Source organism: Podarcis raffonei, chromosome Z (genome assembly GCF_027172205.1).
Source record: "Podarcis raffonei isolate rPodRaf1 chromosome Z, rPodRaf1.pri, whole genome shotgun sequence".
Lineage (NCBI taxonomy): Eukaryota > Metazoa > Chordata > Lepidosauria > Squamata > Lacertidae > Podarcis > Podarcis raffonei.
In genome coordinates, this window is record NC_070621.1 from 39,369,134 (window position 1) to 39,395,012 (window position 25,879).

The window sequence follows — 25,879 nt, forward strand, 5'->3', positions numbered from 1 at the left end:
TTTTATTTGGATCACTAGTTGATGAGACGATGAACGGTGTGACCAAAGGCCGCACAGTAGTTGGGTATGATTGATTAGTGCTTACAGTGGTACCTCGGGTTAAGTACTTAATTCGTTCCGGAGGTCCGTTCTTAACCTGAAACTGTTCTTAACCTGAAGCACCACTTTAGCTAATGGGGCCTCCTGCTTAATTCGTTCCGGAGGTCCGTTCTTAACCTGAAACTGTTCTTAACCTGAAGCACCACTTTAGCTAATGGGGCCTCCTGCTGCCGCTGCGCTGCCACAGCCTGATTTCTGTTCTTATCCTGAAGGAAAGTTCTTAACCTGCAGCACTATTTCAGGGTTAGCGGAGTCTGTAACCTGAAGCGTATGTAACCTGAGGTACCACTGTACTAACTTTTGAGTTTCTAAAGCATGTAAGATATACTGTGTTGGAGATGTTGCAATAAACTGGTTTATCTGAACTCCCTTGCCATCTTATGCTTGCTGGCTGTTTTTTTGTTTGAGTTTATAACTTTATTCTAACAAGATGGCCACCCCGGGTCTCAGACAAGCTCTGCACGGGTTGGGCTATCCAGAAAGCATTATGTACCAGCAAGCTCAGGCATCACACCCATTGATGCTGGTGCTTTGTAGCTTTCTGTGGGGTATTTAATGAAATATTTAGCTTTCACCCAGTTTGTGTGTTCACTGTGTTCTGAATGCAAAATGGTTCTCCTTGCCCCTTTAGCGAGTGATTCAATAACCATCCCCATTTGGGCTCTAATCCTTGCTAGTAACACTAGAAAGGAATAAGCTGGCGTGGTTTAATTTATGTGGCAAGCTGGTGTCAGCAAACTGAAGAGTTATGGTTATCATCATCCTTCTGACTTGAAGTAGCCCTACATCTAGAGGCGCCTCAGCACCGAGCTGAGAACTTTCACCACTGAGTGCCACTGAATGATGAAGGGACCCAATGCCTTTTGCAGAGGTCATTCAAGATACTGACTCCATACACAAGGCTGCCTCTTCATCACCATGCAGATTGCTGCAGAGGCAGTCAGGAGCCTGTGGTCCTCTAGGTGGTGTTGAACTGCAACTCCTATCAACCATGACCATTGGCCAGGCTGATGCAAGCTGGAGTTGGAACAGGTTCCCATGGACTAGGAAAACCCAGATTCAGCCCCCGCCCCCAGACAAGAAGTTCACAATGAGACCTTGGATCAGTCCATAGCTGTCAACGTTTCCCTTCTTTTAAGGGAAACTCCCTTATTCCAAATAGGATTCCTTGCAAGAAAAGGGAAAAGTTGACAGCTATGGACCAGTCACTGTCATTCAGTCTAACCTCCCTCACAGGGCTATTGTGAGGATAAAAGGGAAGAGGCAGGGATTGAACTAGGTACTGTCTGAACTCCTTAGAGGAAGGTTGGATATGAATGCATCTAACCTGATCTGAGGTCTTCTGGCTGTTCAGCTGTAAACTGCACTGAACATTGTGCATCTAACCTGATCTGAGGTCTTCTGACTGTTCAGCCTTAAACTGCACTGAACATTGTGGGATTTACTTCTGAGTAGACATGCATTGGATTGTGCTGTAAATGTTGTCGTGCTGGTACAGATGTTTGGAAAGTACTTAGAAAAACAACAGCAATGCATTTTTGTAGGAAGCATATATTTTATTTCATAAATATAAATCGGGTAAAAAGAAAGAGGATTTTTAAAAAAAAAGTTACTGGAATGCTGCATTAGAGCTTCATTAGGAGAAATTTGTCCTTTTTCTGTCCCCTGCAATTTCAAGCTGTGAATAAGACAGCTAACTTTACATAACATACAAGCTTCAAACCCATCAAAAGCATTTCTGCAACACTGAGATTTTGAATCCATATAACTGTGCCTGCAAAATAATAGGCCCGCTTCTATGAAAGCTGAAATCCAAGCCTTTGAAGATTATAAGAATCTATTGCAAGAGCTGATGACAGCAGAGCTACAAAGCAGAGCCGACTGTACATAAAATCTAAATATTAATATTGACTTCACATTTCAGTCCACTGAGGGGGGGGGAAAGAAGTCAAGTTCATATGGAATGTTCTTTAAAATTTATAACAAGGGCATTTTAATATTCATGCATAGGAACAGGAGGGGTGGGGAGTCAAAAGTTTATATGAACTTTTCTTGGCTGATTATCAAGGCTGGCAGACTGAAGGTGCAGTCAAAGGATATAGCAACCCATGAACAAATAAACAAGCCTTGTATTTAAGCACTAATCTGATAGCCACAGGTGATGAAGAATTGCATGCAGATAATAGAGAGCAGGCTGGTGGAGGAGTGCTGTATCTCTCCTCTGCTCTCAGCAGAGCATCAAATACAAGGGTGATATCTATGCTTATTTCAAACTTACTAGGCTCCCATTCTTCTTCTTCTTCTTCTTCTTCTTCTTCTTCTTCTTCTTCTTCTTCTCCTTCTCCTTCTCCTTCTCCTTACTACTACTACTACTACTACTACTACTACTACTACTATACCACCCTTCATGTGAGGATCACAGGGCAGTTTACAATATAAAATAACAGGCCTGTGAGAAGAAGGATGTTTCTGCTTAGCGCCTAAAGATCAAAAGGTAGTGAACACATAATGATTTACAGCAGAAACAAACAATAGCCAAACAGCCCTTTAAAGACTTATGCAGATGGGCAGGGACACACACACTTTGGCTACATCCTCTCTTGATTCCTGTAACTTGCTCTATGTGACAGCCACCTTGGAAAAGTGCACAGAAATTCCAGCTTGCTCAAAGAGCTGCAGCCAGATTTTTGAAAGGGGGTGGTTATAGGGAGCATTCAACTTTCTTATAATCGCTCTACTGGCTACCAGTCTGTTTCCAGGCATAATTCAAAATGCTGGTTATGAGCTATGAAGCCCTATTTGGCTTGGGTCCAAGCTATCTGAATGCCCATATTCCCTCATATGAACCTACTTGGGTTTGGGGATCTTTGGGGAAGGACCTTCTCCTGGTCCTGCCACCCTCACAGCCACCCTTGGTAGGGATGTGGAAGAGGACTTTCTCGGTGGTTGATCCCAGACTCTGGAACGCCCTCCCTGGAGAAGCTAGACTTACTTCCTCCTTGTTGTCCTTCTGCCAGCAGACTTTCTTGTTCCAACAGCCTTTTGGGAACCTGAATGCTTTTAATGAAAGGGCTGGGACTGTGTTGTTTTTACTGTCACTGGTTGGCATCAGTCTTTCTCAGGAGACAATGGAGGAGCGCACCTTTGAGGGTAAAGTCAAACCACTGGGAAAGTTACAGTGCCTGCCATGGCTGGAAAGATGTCGAAGGAATGAATAAACTGGATCCTTGGGGAAATAATTTCCCATTGCTCTAGAAACAGATGGGGTAACTTGTTAAAAGTTCTGTGCGACACTGATAAGACTAGCCTATTCAAGCTGCAACCCTAGGCATACTAGTAAGTAAGCAAGCTCTACTGAATTCAGTGGGGCGTATTTCTGAGTAATGTATGGCTATCGTGGCATGAACCAACACTAGAAATTGTAACTTGTGATGTGTTCTGGAATATATGGGTAAATATCCTGACCTCCTAAAGCTCAATGTAAACCTCAGTACACTAATCCTGTGTTACCAGCAAAATTTAATTATCACCTCCTGTGGGAAAGAATGGCATTCTCCACAGACTACAGAATCTTCCTCCAATGGTAAACTCATGAAACAGGAGAAATATAATATAACCAGGGTCTTCTCCTTTCAACTTCAAAATAGTAAACATACAGGAACTTGTAGGAAACAAACAATGGTACTAAAAAAATAAAGCTGATATAACCCTCACTCATCCCTTTCCCATAAGGATACGTTGGCTCCAAATAATACTTTAATCCCCGATTCTCAATAGTTGGGTAGTTCAAAGCTCCAGTGGAATTCCCTGCTTCATGCCTTGCTGGACATGGACAAGGGCTGGACAAGGGCTGAGAGGGATGCTGTAGTCTTGCAGGCTGAGGCTATTGAGAAGAGCAGAACTCCAGACCAAAGGTACAGACCTCTGATCCCTAACAGGTTCTACTTTCTTTAGGACAGATATACCCATTCCACACCTTTCTTTAGGATAGTACAGGGATTATTTTTAACCTCATGGTCAAGGTGTGCATGCTGCCCAATTTGCTACCGACTTTTATTGTAAGCTTGCTGCCTGAAAACAGCAGCTGTATATGCTATCACTTCCATTTATTATAATAAACCAATCTTTCTTTATTCCTCTGGGGCAGTGGTCTTCAACTGGTGGGTTGGGACCAGTTGTGACCAGTGGGTCACAATCTGATTAAAGGGTATAATTAAGGTGTGGTGCAAGAGGAGCACTACCAGTATACAAATATATGGTAGAAGATTAATAAATGGGTCCCCAAATGCATGTTTGGGTTAACAGTGGGTCCTGGGTCTGACAAGGCTGAAGATACCTGCTCTGGTGTGTGCAACATCTTAATGGGGCATAAGGATAAGAACAGAAACACATATTTATAGTGGATGCATGTTTTAACTCCAGTAAGATTCTAAACCTGTTAGGAGTGTACCTAGGGATATACAAGAGTGCTGGAAACACGTATGGGTGTAGATTCACGCCTTGTAGCACAGCCGTCTCTGATTCAGTGACTGCCAGCAATCACTGCTTTTATAGTTTCATTCCATCATGAATTATTTCACGCCTAGTGAGACTTTGCTTTAAGCTGAAGCTCCTTCCACATTCCAAGCATTGATGTGGTTCTCCCCTGTATGAATTCTTTGATGGGAAGTGAGATGGTAACTCTAACTGAGGCACTAATATTCTCAACTCTACTGTATCCAAAGAATAAGAAGGGGAAGAGAAAAGACAGGAGTCCGACTTATTTGTGGTGTCCCTTATGAATGTGAGAAATAAATTTCAATATAATATAAAATCACTTTATTAAAAATCGTCAGAGTTGAACTGCAAAATAGTACTAAGATTATATTGCATAATTATACTACTTTTAAAAAAATATATCACCTGTCAAGACATTGGCATATATTTGCTCCACTCAATCCAGATGGTGGTGAACCATTATTTTATAGTTATAGATCAACAATATTTACAATCAAAACTCATTATACAGTTAGATTCCAAACCTATTTGTTTGCATAAGTGTGTTTCAATATTGTCCACAAAATATACATAGTTTAAAGCTGCTATCAATTGTAATAAAATTAAAAAAATATATTTTAAAATAAAGTGAAAGAAGTGGAGAGGGTGAATAAATGCTGTGGATATCCCTTTTGGATACAGATCATATTCTCATTATGATGCAAACACAAATGGATAAGAATGAAAGCTACAAAGATATAACCATCAGGATGGATAAATTACCAACGAAGGGTATAATTTAACTAGCAGTGCCGCTGCACATTATTAATTAATGTTGATAGGCTGTGTGCTACTACACAAACTACAATGAACAACAGCATTAGGTTGACTGAGCTTAACCAATGTGAATCATATTCAAAACATGTGACTTGTAGATAACTCTTAAGTGGGAAATCAAATGTTATACAAAAGCCTATTTGATTACTGCACATCTTGGAGGTATTTATCCTTTGGATTGTTTTCAGATCAACTAGCAAATACATTTAAAGCCTGTTCCACAATGCAGTTCCACAGAGCAGCAGGGCATGGTGCCCTACAGCTACTACAAAAACTTGCTGCCAGCCCTGGGGCTCAGAGACTTATCTGTGCCACCATGCTGCTCCTTCTAGCAACTTAAGGGAATGGTCCTAACAGTGTTTTTCAAATATTGCAATCCTGTGCTCTTTTGTAAAGTCAACAGCATTTCCAAATATAGAACTTAGGTAGAACTGCAGCTGTAATGTTGCAGTTTAATGTAAAAAGCCCAAATCATATAGATTTACGCATGTAAGGTGTCACACATATTTTCAGTTAGTGTTCATGCAGATCTAACCATGATAGTAAGCAGCATGATAAATATAGATCTAGAGAATGGCAAAATTCAACAAATCCATTTGTAAAGTTAACAAGAATGAGACACCAGTAACAAATATAATAAGTGAGCTGGTGGAAGGGGAAACATAACCACCTGACATTTAACACTAGTAGATGTAAATATTTTGAAATACAAATTGTACAAAATAGGATTAATTTTCAACTATTTCCTTCAAATCACTGGAATAAGCCTTCTGACATATAGGAGAGGTTCCCCATCAGCAATTCAACTCTCAACTGTAGACTAAAGGGTCATTAGAGTTAAAAACACCAACAAAAAGCTATTGTTCCGAAACTCCCCAAACATCCTAGAAGGTCTAGACATAAAGCAACAACATAAATTATTTATGTACATGCATTATGAAAACTGAATGTTGTAGAGATATAATGTGCTTTCCATTTCTATGACAAAGACACATGAAGTGCAATCAACTTGCCACTGCATCCTAATCGTTATAAAATAACGTCGATCTACTGATTCTCTCTGCCCTGGTGTGAAACATTCTTCAAACACTTTGCCATTCATGGGACAAAACTTTGGCTAGACCTCAGGGCAACTCTAACCTAGTTCTTACTGGGGAAGTAAGCTTCTGCTTGAGCTGTATCCCTTCAGACTGGTGGTGGTGGTGGGTGACATAACTAAATATTGCCCTATATACCATCTCAGGACAGCTTTCTGATGCCTCTACATACATTGTGGCTCTCGGGGTCAGGACATCAGGACTAAAGTGAGTCAAAGTACACACAATTTAGCAGCTACATAATTCATAGAGTAAATCAGTGCATTCAATTTAAGCTTAATTTTCTTTAAAATCATTTACATATTAACATTACATATGCAGTCAATCTATTTCTGTAATGGTAGGAGTTTTCCAGTTGCATAGTATGATGGTTTTATTAATACATATATACCTTCTGCCTTTTTGTAATAACTGTGCAACACAAAGGACATTTGTCAACCGCATCAGCACAGTCCTTACAAGCAACAAGATGTCCACAAGGAATGAGGACTACTGAGATAGTTTTATCCATACAGATTTTGCAAAGCTTTTCTTCCTGCAAACTTCTTAATTTCTCTTCAGCACTGAGATCTAAGAAGGAAACAAAAAGTTACAAAAATTTCTTGAAATGTTTTCCCTACTTAAACAAATATGACAACTATTGATAAAAAAAGAGACAGCTGACAACTTAAATTAAGCTGATGTGGCATATTGGCCAAGAGTGCAAGTTGTGAACCTTTATTGAGCTGCAACTGTCCTCATTTACCAGGTTTTCTAGCCTCTGTCCCCAGTATATTGCCTTTCCTATTTTTGTTTATTGGGATGCCTTTTAAAATTCCATTGGAATTTTACTAGAGTAGTCATCCTCAGTTTAAGTTTTGAACTGCTGACAATAAACTGTCCCTAAATCACTTTTTCTCACTTCTTTAACAAAAAGAACAGAGAGCCAGTTAGTCTTTAGATCAGTGGAGGACAGACTCCAGTATCAAAGGGAAAATAACATAGCACCAGGTCAACTGTTTTTTGACCAACCTTTCAGCAAACAATAATTTTGTGTTTTGTAGCTACAGTCCATTTGAGAGCTTTTTTCCTTGCCTATTTCCTTGTTCTTTTCACTGAGATAGCTAATTTACAGCACAATCTTATCATGTCTATTCAGAAGGAACTCCAATTGAATTCAGTGGAGCTTAAAAGGTAAAGGTAAAGGTGACCCCTGACCATTAGGTCCAGTCGTGGCTGACTCTGGGGTTGCGGCGCTCATCTCGCTTTATTGGCCGAGGGAGCCGGCGTACAGCTTCCGGGTCATGTGGCCAGCATGACTAAGCCGCTTCTGGCAAACCAGAGCAGCGCACGGAAACGCCGTTTACCTTCCCGCCAGAGCGGTCCCTATTTATCTACTTGCACTTTGACGTGCTTTCGAACTGCTAGGTTGGCAGGAGCAGGGACTGAGCAACGGGAGCTCACCCCGTTGCAGGGATTCAAACCGCCGACATTCTGATCGGCAAGTCCTAGGCTCTGTGGTTTAACCCACAGTGCCACCCACGTCCCTCAGTGGGGCTTACTCCCAGGTAAATGGGATTAGGATTGCAGCCTTAGCTATTGTTTGATTCTATGTTTAGAAATCAACTTGAAAATTCTCTGGAAGACTGGGTGAAAGGTACATTAAATAAACAAAGCAACAACTAATTTACCCCCACATTATGAGGATAAAACTACCAACCTAACTCTTTGGAGACTATGCAAAGTAATTTGGCATACAAAATGTTTTGTACACCTGCCAATTTATGTTTTTTTAAAAATAAATAAATATTTTTTGTTTTAAACTATAAAGCAAAAGCGGTAACAATATTTGCTTATCATCATGTTTGTAGAAACAAAGGAAAATTATCCAAAGATTACCAAAAAGGGGAATTATTCAACTGATCACCAATTTGTATGTCATCTTTCCATAGTCAAACCATACTAAGGTGGCTTACAACAGCAAAAAATAAACAGAAATGTATAATCCTCTAACAGTTACATATTATACATACATCAAAAACAATGAACTGATGAAAACATCTTGATAAATATACAATAAAACCAAGCAATCCTCAAGTAATACACAAGGTCTAACAATAACAAATCCAAATGCATAATAGCAGCAAAATTAATGCATCTCTAAAATTAAATCTTGACCCCCCCAACAAACTTCTAAACAACATACTGAGCAGCTGGGTCTTCCTAGACCAACATCAGAAGGAATGTTAAATGGAATAGCAGGACAAGTATTTTAAAAAGGATAAATCAGTGAACACCAAGAGCATACCAAAAAAGAGATAGGAAACAGCTGTCAAAGCAGTCAGTCAATGGAGTAATGTGTAATAAAATGTTGGAAGGGTGCTGCTGCCCAAAATTCTGGTCACCAAAACCCCACTACATGTATCCATGAGCAAACACTCTGCCCTCAAGCAAAAATATATCCCATCCAGAGCAACTTTTCTTGTTCTCAATTCCCATATATGCTTTGGACATATACTGTGCTCACCTTTTTGCAAGGTGCTTTCCCAGGATGCACTAGGGTTATTATCTCTTTGGGCACTGATTAAGTCAGTGACCAATGTCTCAATAGATCTGTAGCCCTCTGTGGACAGATGGCATTTCCTTTCCACAGTGCTCCTAATTTCATCCAGGCTGAAACCCATGTGCATTGCATTCTGTACCAGCTGGTTCTGTAAAAGTTCCTCATCTGCAAAACCAGGAGATGAAAATATAATCAAAGCAAGGAAATTAACTGAGATAAAAATACAGCAGGTGTCCTGATATACTGAATTACTTTTAAAATAATAATAATAATAATAATAATAATAATAATAATAATAATAATATTTTTTATTTATACCCCGCCCTCCCCAGCCAAGGCTGGGCTCAGAGCGGCTTACAAGCAACAATAAAAACAAGATGAATGATTACAACTTAAAAACAAAAATAAAATACAACATTAAAATAATGGAACATTAAAATATTAAAATGTAGCCTCATCGCAGGAGGAGAAGGAAAAGAAAAAAGAGAGGGAGGGAGGGAATCAAATTGGCTCCAAGCCAAAGGCCAGGCGGAACAACTCTGTCTTACAGGCCCTGCGGAAAGAAATCAGATCCTGCAGGGCCCTGGTCTCATGAGGCAGAGCGTTCCACCAGGCCGGAGCCAGAGTTGAAAAGGCCCTGGCTCTGGTTGAGGCCAGTCTAACTTCCTTAGGGCCTGGGACCACTAGAGTGTTGTTATTTATGGACCTTGAGTGTTGTTATTTATGGACCTCTCAATTACCTTACCCAGGTATGGAAGATTTGAAACTGGGCGGTAATTGGATAGGTCTAAGGGATCTAATGAAGTTTTCTTTAAGAGTGGACACACCACTGCTTCCTTCAGTTCCCCTGGGAATGTCCCCGTGTCAAGGGACGAATTGATAATTTCAACCAGGGCGGTCCGCGCAACATCTGGACACTCCCTAATCAGCCAAGACGGGCATGGATCAAGGAGGCAGGTGGTGGGTCTACCAACTTGGAGGAATCTATCCACATCAGTAGGGAGTATCCGATCGAAATGGTCCAACACTGGACCTGAAGTCAGTCAAGGGGCCTCCAGTTCAGTCACTGTATCTAAATTGGCAGGGAGGTCACGGCGGAGCAACAGAACTTTCTCCGCAAAAAAGCTCGCGAATGCCTCACAGCAGTTGGTTGAATTTGTGCTTAAATTTGGTTGTCCTCCTAAGGACATTATCGACCTAATTATTTTAAAAAGTTGTGCCGGGCGAGAGCTAGCGGATGCAATGGAAGCAGCGAAGTAAGATTTCTTAGCAGCTTTCATAAGCGTCCTATAAGATGTTCTTGAGGCTCCATCACGAGTCCGTCGCCATACTCGCTGTAGCCGTCTGAGATCCCGCTTCATTTTCCGGAGCTCCTCAGTAAACCAAGGTGCCCGGTTTCGACGGGGTTGCAGAGGGCGCTTAGGCGCGATCTCATCAATGGCTGCCAAGAGCCGGTTATTCCAGTCCTCAACAAGGTCATCTAATGAGTCGCCAGGAGGAGCAGGGTTCCGCAAGGCTTGTCGGAATCTATCAGGATCCATCAGTTTTCGCGGATGAGCCCAAATAGGTTTGCCACCCGAGCCGGAAAACATAGTTTACAATACAACTTATCATTGTTCAGATACATGTAAGATTAAAACCGGAATGATAAAGTTTCCTAGAGTGCCCTAATGGCTGAGCTCTAGTCCTGTGGCATGACACTTAGTTGACATGAGTCAGGCTGGCCCAAGAACTATACGATCTATGCTTTTTGTTATGTGAGGACACTCAGGTCCAAATCCTTTGTTGAAAAGACTTTTCAAGTTCAGGTGAGGCTATCTGCTAAATTTTCCTTCTGCTAGGTGCACATCACATCCCAATTTCGTTCATCTTTTCAGACTTAAATTCTGAGGCTGCTCTATGCCATTTTTCCCAGATGCATTATTCCCAGGAACTCACACAGGAGCTGGCTCCTCTCTATTATCTTCTGCTTAAACTTTAGCAAGACTCATTCATTGCCTCTACCTGCCCTCCCTCTTCCCCAAGTGTTCCTTGCTGCAAACTGTATTTCAGATTTCCTTTGGGACTAGAAAAGACTCCACTGCAGGAATGTAAAGTCTCTCTTTGAGGAGGAGAATCTTTCTATGCTTCAATCAGATTTTTATGGTAATGTTGATTGTGGTTTTGCCATCTCCCTTACAAATCCAAGGAGAGGAAGAGAACAAACAAATACAGGAAGCTTAGTTTACTAAAGACCTGGTGACCATTGTTAAGCTTACTGAGTTGCAAACTGAGCAGGACAGTTACAAACAATTGTATCCATACCTGTAAAATGTGAAAACTTCTCTGCTTCCTCTATCTAAACAGAAACACTGATATTAGAATGGATGTAATGAACTGTGAGCAGAATAGAAAACAACTGCTGGTGTTGTTCTGTAAAATCTTGTGCTAGAGCAATTTATTGCTATTATTATTATTTATTAAATTTCTGAACCACCCTTCATCCAAAGATCACATGTTGGTTTACAATACAAAAACACAAAAATACAAACCACAGTTACAAACACAATACCGCCCCCCCCACATTTACTTGCTACATTTAAATCAACCTTACTGCCAAAGCACTCAACATTTTAAAATAATGGCTTACAATCTAAGAGATGTGGTACGAAAGAAAGAGAAATAAGCAAATTCAAGTACCAACTACATCTATTGTTAGGCAAGGAAGTCACACAGTGATCAGTAGGAATGGCTATTACAGGACTCAGTACTGAGAGTGAAATCACCTCTCCCTCTGAGAAGTTACTGTGTTTGGGAATGGTTCAGGGAGGGGCCAAATGGTAGTTAGGTTTTTTTATTAAAAAAAAACACAGCGGAGAAGGGTAGATTGCACCATAGGTGGATTTAAATAATAATAATAATAATAATAATAATAATAATAATAATAATGATGATGATAATAATATTTATTTATACCCTGCCCTCCCCAGCCAAGACCGGGCTCAGGGTGGCTAACAATCAATGATAAAAATGAGTTGAATGAATACAACTTAAAAACAAAATTAAAATACAACATTAAAACATTAAAACAATTAAAATGCAGCCTCATCACAGGAAGAAAAAGGAAAAAGAAAGAGGGGGAGGGAATCAAATTGACTCCAAGCAAAGGCCAGTCAGAACAACTCTGTCTTACAGGCCCTGCGGAAAGAAATCAGATCCTGCAGGGCCCTGGTCTCATGAGACAGAGTGTTCCACCAGGCCGGAGCCAGTGTTGAAAAAGCCCTGGCTCTGGATGAGGCTAATCTAACTTCCTTAGGGCCCGGGACCTCTAGAGTGTTGCTATTTATGGACCTTAAGGTCCTCCATGGGGCATGCCGGGAGAGGCGGTCCCATAGGTACGAGGGTCCTAGGCCGTGAAGGGCTTTAAAGGTCAAAAGCAGCACCTTAAATCTGACTCTGTACTCCACCGGGAGCCAGTGCAGCTGGAAAAGCACTGGGTGAATATGCTCCCATGGCAGAGACCCTGTGAGGAGCCTCGCTGCAGCATTCTGCACCCGCTGGAGTTTCTGGGACAGCTTCAAGGGCAGCCCCGTGTAGAGCAAATTACAGTAGTCAAGTCTGGAGGTGACCGTTGCAATGGATCACAATGGCCAGGTCGGGGCGGGAAAGGTAAGGGACCAACTGCTTGATGCGGCGAAGGTGGAAAAATGTCGCCTTGGCTGTTGCTGTAACCTGCGCCTCCATGGAAAGGGAGGCGTCAAGGATTACACCCAAACTCTTAGCAGAAGGCAATGGCACTAATTGGGCCCCCACAAGAGAAGGGAGTTGGTCCCTCATCCCCATACCATCCTGACCCAACCAGAGGACCTTTGCCTTCGAAGGATTTAGTTTCAATCAGCTCCCATGAAACCATCCAGCCACAGCTTCCAAGCATCTGGTCAGTGTGTCCGGGGCAGAGTTGGTGTGGCCATCCATCAGCAGATAGAGCTGAGTGTCATCAGTATATTGGTGACAACCCAGCCCAAAGCTCCGGACAATCTGGGCAAGGGGGCGCATAAAGATGTTAAAAAGCATCGGGGAGAGGATTGCGTCATGTGGCACTCCACACACCAAGGAGTGGTGCGCCGACATCTCCCTCCCTAGCGCCACCCTCTGTCCCTGACCAGACAGAGATAAAAGAGCACAGCCATTTAGGGCTATGCCCTGTATCCCCACGTCTGCGAGGTGGTGGTCCAGAAGATCATGATCGACCATGTCAAAGGCTGCTGACAAATCTAAAAGGATCAGCAGTCCCAACCTGCCTCGATCCAGTTGTCTACGGAGATCATCTGTTAGGGCAACCAGAGCCGTCTCGATCCCGAAACCAGGACAGAACCCAGACTGAAATGGATCTAAAGCCGATGTTTCCTCCAGAAACCTACCAAGCTGTTCAGCAACCGCTCTGTCTATTACCTTACCCAGGTATGGAAGATTTGAAACTGGGCGATAATTGGATAGGTCTAAAGGATCTAATGAAGTTTTCTTTAAGAGTGGACACACCACTGCTTCCTTCAGCTCCCCTGGGAATGTCCCGTGCCAAGGAACAAATTGATAATTTCAACCAGTGGGGTCCGCGCGACATCTGGGCATGCCCTAATCAGCCAAGACGGGCACGGATCAAGGAGGCAGGCGGTGGGATTTCTTAGCAGCTTTCATAGCCATCTCATAGGCTTTCCTAAGCATCCTATAAGATGTTCTTGAAGCTCCGTCACGAGTCTGTCGCCATACTCGCTCTAGCTGTCTGAAATCCTGCTTCATTTTCCGAAGCTCCTTAGTAAACCAAGGGGCCTGGTTTCGGCGGGGTCGCAGAGGGCGCTTAGGCGCGATCTCATCAATGGCCGCCAAGAGCCAGTTATTCCAGTCCTCGACAAGGTCATCTGATGAGTCGCCAGGAGGGGCAGGGTCCCGCAAGGCCTGATGGAATCTATCAGGATCCATCAGCCTTCACGGGTGAGCCCAAATAGGTTCGCCACCCGAGCAGGGGAGGAGCAGGAAGTCAATCTTGGCTTTCAGAGCGTAGTGATCAGACCATGGCACTTCCACAGGGGGAGCATGATCACATCTATGCCAGGACCAAAGATCAGATCCAACGTGTGGCCTGCTTGGTGAGTGGGGCCCAAAACTAACTGGGAGAGCCCTAGTGTTGCCAAGGAAGTCACTAGGTCCAGAGCCTGTGAGGATGGGGCGGCATCGGCATGGAACGTTGAAGTCTCCCAAAACCAGTAAGCTTGGGAACTCCAAGGCCCAACCTGCCACCACCTCCAGCAGGTGTGACAGGGTGACTGCCGGTGTGCTGGGTGGTTGGTACACCAGCCAGACAGCCAAGCTGTCCTTGGTGCTCCATACGAGACCAACACATTCAATGCCGGAGATCGCCGGTGCTGGCAGAGCTCTGAAAGAGCAATCCTCCCGGATTAACAACGCTACTCCTCCCCCCGACCCACAGTCCGCGATTGATGGAGGACAGAGAAACCTGGGGGTTTCTCTTTCTTACCTTTGGTAAGGCAGTGTGAGGGTTGGGAAGGACACCAAATATTGGACTTCCACAGGGCACCATAGTACCCAAGTCTGCCACTGGTTGCACAGGCAAAGTGTACATTTAAAGCACACTTAATTGGGATGGCTTCCCCCAAAGAATGCTGGAAAGTGTAGTTTGTTAAGAGTGCTGGAAATTGCAGTTCCCAGGACACCTTTGGGAGAAGTGATGTACTTTAAATGTATGGCGTGGATGTGATCCAAAGCAAGGTGTGATCAGGAGGTAATTTCTACATGTAGAAGGGCGCACTTGTATTCAACCCAAGGGGTAGAGGTACATGAAATAGATTATTGGTTGTGTTCTACTCAGGGAATACCTACTGAAATTAATGGACCTATGCTAGTCATGTCCATTAATTTCAGTGGGTCTACTCAAAGTCTGACTATATTGGATACAGCCCCCTTTGTCAATCTGTAAATTGTAATCTTCAGGCTGAAGGAATGACCAGTGCTATTTTTAATAATTTTGTACATTCATGGATAATCATAGTCTAGCAATATTACATTGAAGCCCTAAAAACAATAATTTTAAAGTAGTATTGCAATTTATACAAGCCCTTTTTTTAAATTTGAGCAAGTAAATTACTCTGCTGAGAACAGCATGTATTCTGGACCAATAGTTCTAAATGGAGTCTTATGCTCATTTACTATCCATGTTTTCCCCATCATCATCATCATCATCATCATCATCATCATCATCATCATCATCTTGCTTCCACTGCCACTGCCTGACAGGAACCACCACCAGAAGCAGCAACAACAGCAGCAACAACAGAAGCAGCAGCTGAGCAAGACTAAGGACATGGAGGTGGAAGTTGGAAGTGTTGTCAGTTCCTAAAGACTCCAGTCTCCACTTTGCCTCATTCCCAAATGAAGCACAAACCCTGGGTAAGCACCTGGAACCCCTGGAATCTCACACTGAAACAGTATTTTTAATTTTTACATTTTTATAGGGATGGTTTTTTCTTTTCATTTCATTTATCTATGTGGATTTTTGTTTATTTGTTTTTCTGGTGGCAAATAACTTTCAGTTGTTTTTGGCAAAAGAAACCAATAAATAAATAATATTAATAATACTAACAATACTAATAATAAATTAAGTAACTTGAACTCAGCATATAGTAATAACCTTTACAACAACATATGGAAGCACCATCTGTTCAAACATAGGCAGCTGGAGAATGATGGCAAGATAGTAACCAAAGCCCTTTTATTCATTTGACTGGTTCAGTGAATTTATAGTTCAAAATTACATTTATCTTAAAATAGATTTTCAATGGAGGTATCCAGAAAGCATGGTTCCTGGGGGCAGGAGGGTGGGGAGAGTGGAGAAGACACACACTTACTGTAGAATCCTGTTGTGGTGTTAAATGAATGTTATTCACAAAGTCTTGCCCCTTTTCTTCTACCAGGTATTTGCACCTAGATGGAAAATATTTGAACTAAATAAAATTGATATCACCTAAAACAGTCACATGGAAGAATGCACTTATAGTGAATCTGGAAGAACATAGTAGCCTATGAAAAAAGGTTCTTAATATGCTATGGAAGTGGAAGTTGACATAATTCCTTAAAATGTACACTGATCAGATTACCTGGAAGTTAAAAACCAAATTACTGCTTTAAATCATTGACAGGTGCAGTGAGTGACTGATTTGGAAACAACAAACAAACAAGCTCCTGCCCTACCATGTTATAGTCCACCTTTTAATTTGCTTGCTAACAGTACAGCTCTCTTCTCACCCTTTCCTCAGAAAGAAGAGGCTTTGGGAGCATCAATCACAGATCCTATTTACCAACATAAGCAGTGAGGTCTCTGTTGGTCTGTTTCCATTCCATCATAGGGAGAGGGACAGTGCAGAGAACTATCACCAAAACTTGCCCAGGATTCAGAAGCCCTAGAGATCCAATTTCTTCCAACTGCATCTCCCACATAACTTTGCCTCCGAGCTGACAGACAGAACAACTCTTTCTGAGATGGCCGTGCTTTCCTACCAGGCTGCTGTCTGGAATGTCTCCACACCCCTCCCAAAAATAAAATGTTAAGGGAAATATTAAAGAATAGATTAGTGAGAAGCTTGCAAAGGAGGTCACAGAGCAGCTGGTTTAAATTCCAACATCACAGACCACTTTACAAATAGGTAATCTACATTTGCAGAGTCTCCTGAAAATGGAATGGAACCACGTGAAGAGTACTTATTAACATAAGTATACAATGTACAGTATGTATATATAGACACTAGAACAGATAACAGATAATAGACATAGGGAGAAATGAAGTGCCTCACCCAGGAAACCATTTTGCATGCTGCTCCCAAGGATCTTCATCTGTCTTCCACTCCTGTAATCCACCACCACAGTGAAAGCATGCAACGTTATCACCATTACCTGTGGAGAAGTAGGAATATATTCATGTATAAGCTCTTAATAAAATCTGCCTCTGCAAATATTTCTTTGAATGGAATGAAAGCTTATTATGCCAGGTGCCAGGTGAGCAGTCCTGGAGAAAATGATCCAAAATGGGGGCAAGTTTTGCCCTAATTAAATCTACTGTTTTCAGGCCTTTTCACCTTCACCTTCCACATTAATCTGTCTAGCATGCTTGCGCTGCAGACTCTAGAGTGTCTGGGGTGCACATTCAGTTTACATGGGGTGCTGCTGATCATGCCTCTCAACTGCCTCAGATGAACAAGTGTGTGCCCCAAGACACATATGCACCCATTGCAGCAGGTAAGTTGAGGTAGACAAGCTGTATTTTAAAAGGAAACTTATCTATCATTCCTTATCTTTTCTCTTAGAACCCCCTATTTTATTTTCAAGTGGCTAGGAAACACTTTTCTCCTCTACACAAGGCTGAATTTATATAAATTAACATACAGATATTCACATTTTTCTGGGGTGGAACCAAAGTTCAGCACAAATGAACTGTGCATCACTGAAAACCAGCATGTCCATATTTATGTCCTACCACATCATTTAAGGTAGCCTATTAAACTCTCCTATGCAGCGTAAGACTTTTCCATTCAAATTGACTTTTGGTTTCTAAGAACAGGCCAACTGTAAATTTCTGTCATTAACATATTTTTAACTATCCCAAGTTCTTGGGATGGGATGAATTTTAAGTAAGTTGGAAGAAAAAGAATCTGCACTAAATCAAATACAGTACATGAAAAGTATATCCTCTCCAATGCAAAGGACATAATAATAATTATGCACTTGAACAAATATTTCATTTGAAGATTTATTTAGCACAAAAAACAAAAACAGTGACTCAGTTGTTTGAATTATTTAAAAAGCACCAAATTTAGAATTACACACTAGTGTTAACATGTTAACAAGAGTTAGTCAAACTTGGTGCTCTAAAAAACAGTAAGAGAACTGAAAAAGGCCACTGCTTTTAATTCCATCATTTTGCTAATTTTATTAAGAGCTCATTGAAACCATGTTAGGCACTACTAATCATATAATGTCGTTTTCCCTCTTGAGGGATAGCAATACAAACTTTGAAGCTCTGTATTCAGCTTACCTAGGCTATAAAAGCCTGCTTGGGCAAGTTGCTCCTTGCTAACCAAATACCTCCATGTTGCAAATGTCTTGATTCGGTTCTCGTAATCTGCCATAGATGGAGTTTGGGGAAGGTCAGCATTATGTATGTCACTTCTATCCAGGCTGGTATCACCAGATTGATTTGAAACACTTCCAACATTTCCCACATCGCGGCCGAGGACAAAAAAACACCTAGGGAAGTGGCGTCTGTGCTCTGACCAAGCACGATCAGAAGGTTCCCAGTTTTTCAGTTTTCCTCCACAGCAGAAACATTCAACTTCATCACCAGTGCCGGTGTAATAGAGTCCAGCATGGGCCAGCTCTTTTGGAGTGATAAGAGTATGGGAGGGCCAGTTGTGAAAAGATCTCAGCCTGGCTTCTTCACTACACATGGCAGGATTTCTGGGGTACAGAGAACCAGAGAGATCTACCACTTGCCCACTTCTCAAAAGATAATCTGCATAGAGATCAGAGGATGGATCAAGAGGGGTCTGGGAAGAGTCAGCTGCAAGGCTGATTTCAGTTCTGTGTGAACAGTTTGGGAAAACAGAATGCGTATCATTCTTCAGAATCTTAATGGCATTAATAAACTTGCAGTTTGGAGAAACAGTTCTATGTCTTCCAACTGCCGAGTCCCCATTTTGCCATCCTTCAATGGTTGCATGACAACTAAAACACTTTACTTTGTCTCCCTCTCCGGTGTAGAAGAAACCAGCTTGGGCTAGAGTTGAGGAGGAGATAGGACAGTGACTTGGAAAATTGGTAAATGTTTGTAGTCTGGAGCATTCTTTAGCAAGATCTTGGTCAGGATCATCCTCTGGAGTGGCACGAGCTTCACAGTTATCTGGTCCATTACATGTCATCCCTCCTTCAAGAAAAAGGTTTTCAAGCGTTTTCCTAAATAAGAACACATTTAAGTTTAGAATTCTAAAGGTATGAAATTTAATACTTAACTTTTATATGGGTTTTTGAGAGTTCAAAGTGCTTCATATTCAGAGTAGACATGATGACCTCCAGATGTTGGACTCAAACTCCCATTGACACCAGCCACCATCATGGTCAACAGCCAGGGATCATGAGAGTTGTAGTTCAATAACTTCTGGAGGGTATCACACTGGCTACCTCAGATCCAGCTGTAATCCTTAAAACAAACCTATAAACGTCTCCATTATTACCTTCTATTTTAGAGATTGTAAAGGGGTGGGCTTGCAGCTAAGTATCACTCCTGATGCCCGATCATAGCTGTCAACCTTCCCTTTTTTGGTGGGAAATTCCCTTATTCCAGCGTCATTTTCCGCTGCTATCCCGGATTGTTAGATATCCCGTAGACTCTCCCCGGGACAGGTAAGGCAGCTGATCCCTTATTTTCAAATCTGAAAGTTGACAGCTATGTGCCCGATTTGTGTGAGTTGATTCACTTCCCTAAGGACTAACCTGTTTGTTTTATGCAGAATGCAGAAAGGTATGTCTTGTAGATAACAGCATATACCAGGCTCCCTCAGCCTTGGCCCTCCACATGTTTTTGGCCTACAGCTCCCATGATCCCTAGCTAGCAGGACCAGTGGTCAGGGATGATGGGAACTGTAGTCTCAAAACATCTAGAGTGCCAAAGCTGAGGAAGCCTGGCATATACCAACATAATGTAAGGTGGTGAATGAACCCTTAACGTTCAGTGAGTAGTTGAGACTACAGGCAGTGACTGTTTTAGGTGTGTCTGGTATGTGTGTGACTGCGTGCATCATGCCAGAACTGAACTGAAAATGTCACAAAAAGGGGCAGAGTTGGGTCTATGCAGGCTTTTTCAATGGTGTTTCAAATACAGTGGTCTATGAGCAGCCCTGTTAATGAACTATTTGTTTTACGAACCCCACAGAACCGGAAGTAGGTGTTCTGGTTAGCTTTACCTCGGTCTACGAACGGAAGCCAAATGGTGGAAGGGCACCGGCAGTGGGAGGCCTCATTAGGGAAAGCGCGCCTCAGTTTAAGAACGGCTTTGGTTTAAGAATGGACTTCCGGAACGGATTAAGTTCGTAAACCGAGGTACCACTGTATATGTGATTTCACTGAAATGTAACCCCCACATAAATTGGGGGTTACCTGTACTCAAGTAACTGATGAGATTCCTTGACTGCTAAAAGCCTTTCTCAGAAGTAGAAATACATGTTGTCCCACTCTTGAAGAAATAGAAAACACCAACAAGTAATCACCTGCTGTTACAGTGTAGGGCTGATCTTTTTCAAGAACTTAACAGTTTCTTAGGTTTATGTGACACTTCTGGTTAAGCCTTAATTCAGATACTATAAATTCAATGTAGGCTCTGACACACCATTCACTGTATTATCTTTAAACAGCTGTTAAATACATTTGTTAAAATGATTTATTTGAATGTTAAATCTGGACCAGCATAATGAAATTTGAATATAAACACCGAGTCTATCATAGCTTCTTTACCTGCAAACCTAATGAGAGGGGATTACCTTAAACTTTTCAAAAGAAAGCATTACTACAGGAAGTCAAATATGAAATGTGTATTTAAAACAGCATAATTAACAAGAGAACAAAGTATTGTCATATGTATAGAACATATTTGCAGCTGTTGCTGCTAATGCTGCCAATGGTGGCTCATGGCGACTGGTGGCTGTGGAAGCTCAGGCTTGATGGCCTGGTTCTGCACTTAAGAGACTACCAAGATGGCCTTTGGCCTCTTCGGCAGTCTCAGCTTTTGTAGCTGGAGTCAATCAGGGCCCTTCACTCTCAGGCCAGGTGGGAAAAGCCAAGATGGTTTCCAAATACTTTCCAAATATTCAGCCTGCACCCTTAGTGGGAATGAATCCCAACAACTTTAATGGGACTAATTTTTGAGAGGACTTAATAATTGCTCCTTCTAGCCTTCAGGTAGCTTACCTCAATATTTGTTATCAACATAAATAGGTCTAACCTGCAAATTTCTAATAAAAATATTTCTAATTCTTCTAAAATGCCATCGGCAGCTGTAGCTTTTGCTAGCATATGCATTGAAATTAGATAGTACAGGTGCTGACTTAATCTGTGGGCACTTTTCTAATTAAAACATTAATTAGCTAATTAAACATGTGGGATCCTAAATAGTTTAACCCAGTGTTTCCTAAATCTGGGTCTCCAGCTGTTTTTTGGACTATCACTCCCATCATCCCTAGTTAGCAAGACCAGTGGTCAGGGATGATGGGAACTGTATTCCAAAAGTACCTGGAGACCCAAGTTTCGGAAACACTGGGTTAACCAGTGAGTAAGTCCTATTAAACACAATTGGACTTCCTTCAGGGTATACATGCATAGGATAGCCCTGTCAATGGTGCCAGCTTAATGGCTTTATTGTTCCAGCTCTTCTAGTTTTATAAGTTGGACACTGCCTTGGACAACTTGCAGCTGAAAAGCAAATGATAAACTTTACACATAAATAAATAATTTGGTTTACACAAGTAACACAAATATGGCACAAGATTTTTCTGAAATCATTATGTCCACAAAATTTCTGGAAGAAAGAGGAGCAAAGACAAATACACACCTGACCTCTGTTTTAAATTTTTTAAAAAAGCATACCACACATACTTTTTCATTAGCGTCTTTCAAATATTGCAGTAATGTGCCATCCACAGGAAAAAATGTTCAAAAATTGTTTACTGATGCATTTTACTTTTCTGCACCTGTGTGTGCATAATTTCTCAGCAAATTAAAAGCTTCGGTCATGGTGGACATGTTACAGATGAGATATTTTAAACAGTATTCAAATACTAAAGAAGTTGTTGATGGGTGGGACTGGCTGAGATGACGGGCAGAATCCGTGACCAAGGAAAAGAGACGGTGGAAGAAGACTGGAAGAAATTTAAACTTTATCTTAAGAACTGTTGTAAAATTAATGAGTGCTAAAATGTCATGGGTAATGTAAAACAGATTTGCAGCGGTAAATGATTGGGTAAGAGAAAAAGGATTAAGGAAAGTGAATTATAAGTAATTGAGATTAGGGGTTGCTGAAAAAGTTTGAAACAGGGATGCAGAAAAGGGAGGCATGGGGAAGTCATTGAAATTGGGTTTAAGAAAAAAAGGTTATGAAATTATACATGTTTATATGTTTGTTTGTCTTTGTATTGTAAGTTGTAATGTGTTATAATTTTTGTTGGAAAATCAATAAAAAATTTATATATAAAAAAAAGAAGTTGTTGATGGGCATTACCAGAGACATCCAGTTATTTCCTTCACTCAATATATCAAATTTAACATCGCATGTACCAACAGCAACCTCAATTACTTCAGCTGCTTTATTCACTCTTTCACATGGTTGACAAGATGCCCATCAGTTGCTGGTTGCCACAAGAGTCAAGTATCTTAGGCCTCGATTCAAAATCGCAACCCACCTCTCAATCACATGACATCGATGTGGCATCACCTTATTGACAGGTGGGTTGTCTAGCTCATCTGTCAAAATCCCTTGTGAGGAGTTTCCAACACTTGACCTGACAGCCACTTTTCGGAAGCACATGGCATAGGGCTGGCAAAGTGCTTCTTTCTCTCACCCATGGGGGTGCGGGTAGAGAAGCATCATGTAGGAGTTCCTCTTAACAAAATGCTGCTGGAGCAAGGTGCACTCTCACCATGGAACTGCATCTTGCTCCAAGCAAAGAAACAATTATCAGCTCATTTTAAGCACTGGATTGTTCCTTTTAAATATTATATTTATCCACCCCACAGCAGACCAGACATCATAGATGGGTGTGCCTTGGGGAAAACAGTATTGTAGGCCCAGTCTGGCCCATAGGTCAGGAGTTCCCCACTCCTGGTTAAGAGCTGTGTGAAGAAGTACAGAGATACCTCAGTCACTAGAGCATGAGACTCTTAATGACAGGTTCATGTTGGGCAAAAGATTCCAGCATTGCAGGGAGTTGGACTAGATGACCCTTTTGGTCCCTCTACAATTCTGTGCTTCTGTCTGTCCTGAATCTTCTATGATTAAGCTTCATCAGATGACCCAGGTCCTCGTATTATGAGAGAAGGAGAAAAATCTTTTTTTGCACCATGCATAATTCTATAACTTCCATTGTGTGCCCTCTTAGTTGCCTTTTCTCCTAAGCTAAAAAGCCCCAAATGTTGTAAACCTGTTCCTACCTGAAGCTAGGCATGCTCCCACTAGCTATCAGCTGATGAGCAGTGGGAGCATGTCATGCTCCAGCATTATCATTCCTGATCACTGGCCATGCTGATTGGGGACGACTAAACATATGGCTGGTCACAGGTTCCCCACCCCTCTTCAAAGGAAAGGAAGTTTTCCCCCCCATATTTTGACAGATTTGAGTGGTGAAGAAAAATTAGCTAAGCTGCATTTTCCAAACAACTTATTTAAAAACCTGAGCAGTTTTGAGTGGTGAAGAAAAATTAGCTAAGTGGCATTTTCCAAACAACTTATTTAAAAACGCCCTCCCATCAGATGTCAAAGAGATAAATAATTACCTGACATTCAGAAGACATCTTAAGGCAGCCCTGTTCAGGGAAGTTTTTAATATGTAACGCTGTACTGTTTTTAACACTGATTGGGAGCCGCCCAGAGTGGCTGGGGAAACTCAGCCAGATGGGCGGGGTATAAATAATAAATTATTATTATTATTATTATTATTATTATTATTATTATTATTATTATTATTATTATTAAAACCTGAGCAATTACATTTCAAGTAATCGACATTCCTGTTGTACTATAGGAAGAAAAGGATTTGGGTTGCATTATCAAATGAGAATTCAGCTTCAGGAGTTTGTCATGTGTACACAGGTGTGTCCAGCAGCCACACCCAACCATCTTGGTTCCCAGGGGGCACCATTTCTTTGCATACTACAAGGAAGCATCTTGCTTTTATCCTGCACAGCTTTTATTCCACGTGTCAAAACCGAGCAAGCAACCTAAGAAGCAGAAGCCAAAGAAAACACGACATGAATGTGGCAGTGCCATCACCCAGCTACCTGTCATCTTCAGCATGAGGGAAGCAATTGTGGAATAATAATAATAATAATAAAAAACCCCGAGATTACTGCAGCTACTCTGCTCTCATAACACCCTTTTCTAGGAAAGTAGCTGGGTGGGGTGGGGGATGTACTCGAGATAGCACACTCTCCTCCCTCCACATATGCACACACTCAAGTCTTACAGGATAAAGGCTGCAGGAGTGCAAAAGTGAAGTTACTCACAGTCCCACAGATCTGTGGGGTAAGGTGGAGAAGCAAGGAGGGAACTGTCCAAATTGGGGGTTGCGTGTGGGACACCCGCACACAGGGCCAGTACATGGCATTTTGGCACATGAGGCGAACCACAAAACGCCCCTCCTTCCTGATAGGCAAGCGATAATCTGCATCGGGGGCGGGGTGGGAAGGTGGGAAGAAAGATCCACATAGGCATCTGCCGCCCCTGTGCATCCTGCTGCCTGAGGCAACCGACTCACTTTGCTTCATGGGGTGGGCCGGCCCTACCCACGCCAATCCTATTGAAAGGGGGCTGAAATCGTGAGAGGGTGGGCCAAGTTACTCCCTCTTGAGTCTTCCCCAAGGCCACCTCCTCTGTATTTGCTTATTATCTCAAGAGGTGCGACTTTGGCGGCCCCGCTCCAGAAATTAGGGGTTCGCCACCTTTCCTCGCTCAGCCACTGACCCTAGCTTCGGGCGCCTCACCCCGCCCGTTTCGCCGAGGAAGGCCATACCTGGCCCCGCAACGCAGGCCTTACCTTTGGACTCGCGAGGCCAAGCGGCTCCTGTGACTCGAGAAACCGTCAGCTGCCTCAGAGAGGGGCGGGGAAAATGGCGGCTGCTCCCCTTCGTCTCCTCAAAAGAGCGGCCGGGCGCGGGCGGATGCGCCACCAAGCGGCCTCGGCGAGGAGCCGCGATGCCGGGCGAAGCGCCTCGCGGAAGAGCGGCACCTGGCGGGACTCAGTTGCCAGGGCGGGAAGCGTAGCCGCGGGGAAATGCGGTGGAGGCCACGGGCGGACTACAATTCCCGTCAGTCCCCAAGCGCTGCGCCGCCAGTGACCAGCGGTGATGGGAATTGTAGTCAGGTCCCCATCCCCTGCCTTGGTTGGCCGTGCGCTGCGCTCTTTTGTAACAGACAGCGACTCAAAATCGAGCAGGATGTCATATAGGATCAGCTTGCCTATGTTGGTTTATTGGTGTGTTTGCGGACTGCACTTCCATGAAAAAGGAGAAAAAAGGGAAATGAAGGAAGGAGGCACGTCGCCATAAGCAATGGCAATAAAAGAATTGTGGCTGCGATCTAAAAATATATATTACCTACGAAAATATCAACAACTTTCGGGGTGTCCCGGTTTCTGAAATATGACAACCCTACATTAGCAAATGTATGCTCAGGTAGAACTCTTCCCTCCCACGTATCGTGTTTTCTATCACTCAAGGTCACTTAGTGGATTTGTGTGGAGAGACCTTGAGCCCCCGCAGTGTTTTGCCCTTCGTTAGTTAAGTATTTTTATTATTTACTTGATTTAGAGGACACACCTGCCTCCCCGCCCCCCTGGCTTTGCCCATGTTAAGTGGTAAATGAATGAATGAATGTACATTTTTTTACTTTCAACATTCACATATTTGCCAAAAAACCTTCCAACACCATAGCTGTCAACGTTTTCCCTCTTTTAAGGGAAATTCTCTTATTCTGAATAGGATTCCTCGCAAGAAAAGGGAAAAGTTGACAGCTATGCAACACTGC

The 25,879-nt window shown here is 42.4% G+C and overlaps 1 protein-coding gene across 2 annotated transcripts; it reads right to left on the reverse strand.

Annotated features, from left to right (window-relative positions):
- Positions 1 to 5,809: 5,809 nt before the first annotated feature.
- Positions 5,810 to 24,998, reverse strand: XIAP (X-linked inhibitor of apoptosis). Of its 2 annotated transcripts, none has more exons than XM_053373696.1 (7): positions 24,891 to 24,998; positions 18,131 to 19,047; positions 16,893 to 16,992; positions 15,951 to 16,026; positions 11,356 to 11,389; positions 9,016 to 9,216; positions 5,810 to 7,079 (listed from the first exon to the last, which is right to left on the reverse strand). In XM_053373696.1, exons 2-7 carry the CDS (start codon positions 19,011 to 19,013, stop codon positions 6,886 to 6,888), a joined length of 1,488 nt encoding a protein of 495 aa, XP_053229671.1. In that variant the 5' UTR covers positions 19,014 to 19,047; positions 24,891 to 24,998; the 3' UTR covers positions 5,810 to 6,885. The 2 variants fall into 2 exon arrangements, with proteins under 2 accessions (XP_053229671.1, XP_053229670.1); XM_053373695.1 differs by lacking the exon at positions 24,891 to 24,998 and adding an exon at positions 24,612 to 24,839.
- Positions 24,999 to 25,879: the final 881 nt, after the last annotated feature.

Coding starts and splice junctions, on each gene's coding strand:
- XIAP (XM_053373696.1), bottom strand. CDS start 19,013: ATGACATGTAATGGACCAGATAACTGTGAAGCTCGTGCCACTCCAGAG. Junction 9,217..11,355: donor GAAGTTTTCACATTTTACAG/GTATGGATACAA, acceptor CTGGTTTTGCAG/ATGAGGAACTTTTACAGAAC. Junction 7,080..9,015: donor GGAAAGCACCTTGCAAAAAG/GTGAGCACAGTA, acceptor TTTCCTTCTTAG/ATCTCAGTGCTGAAGAGAAA.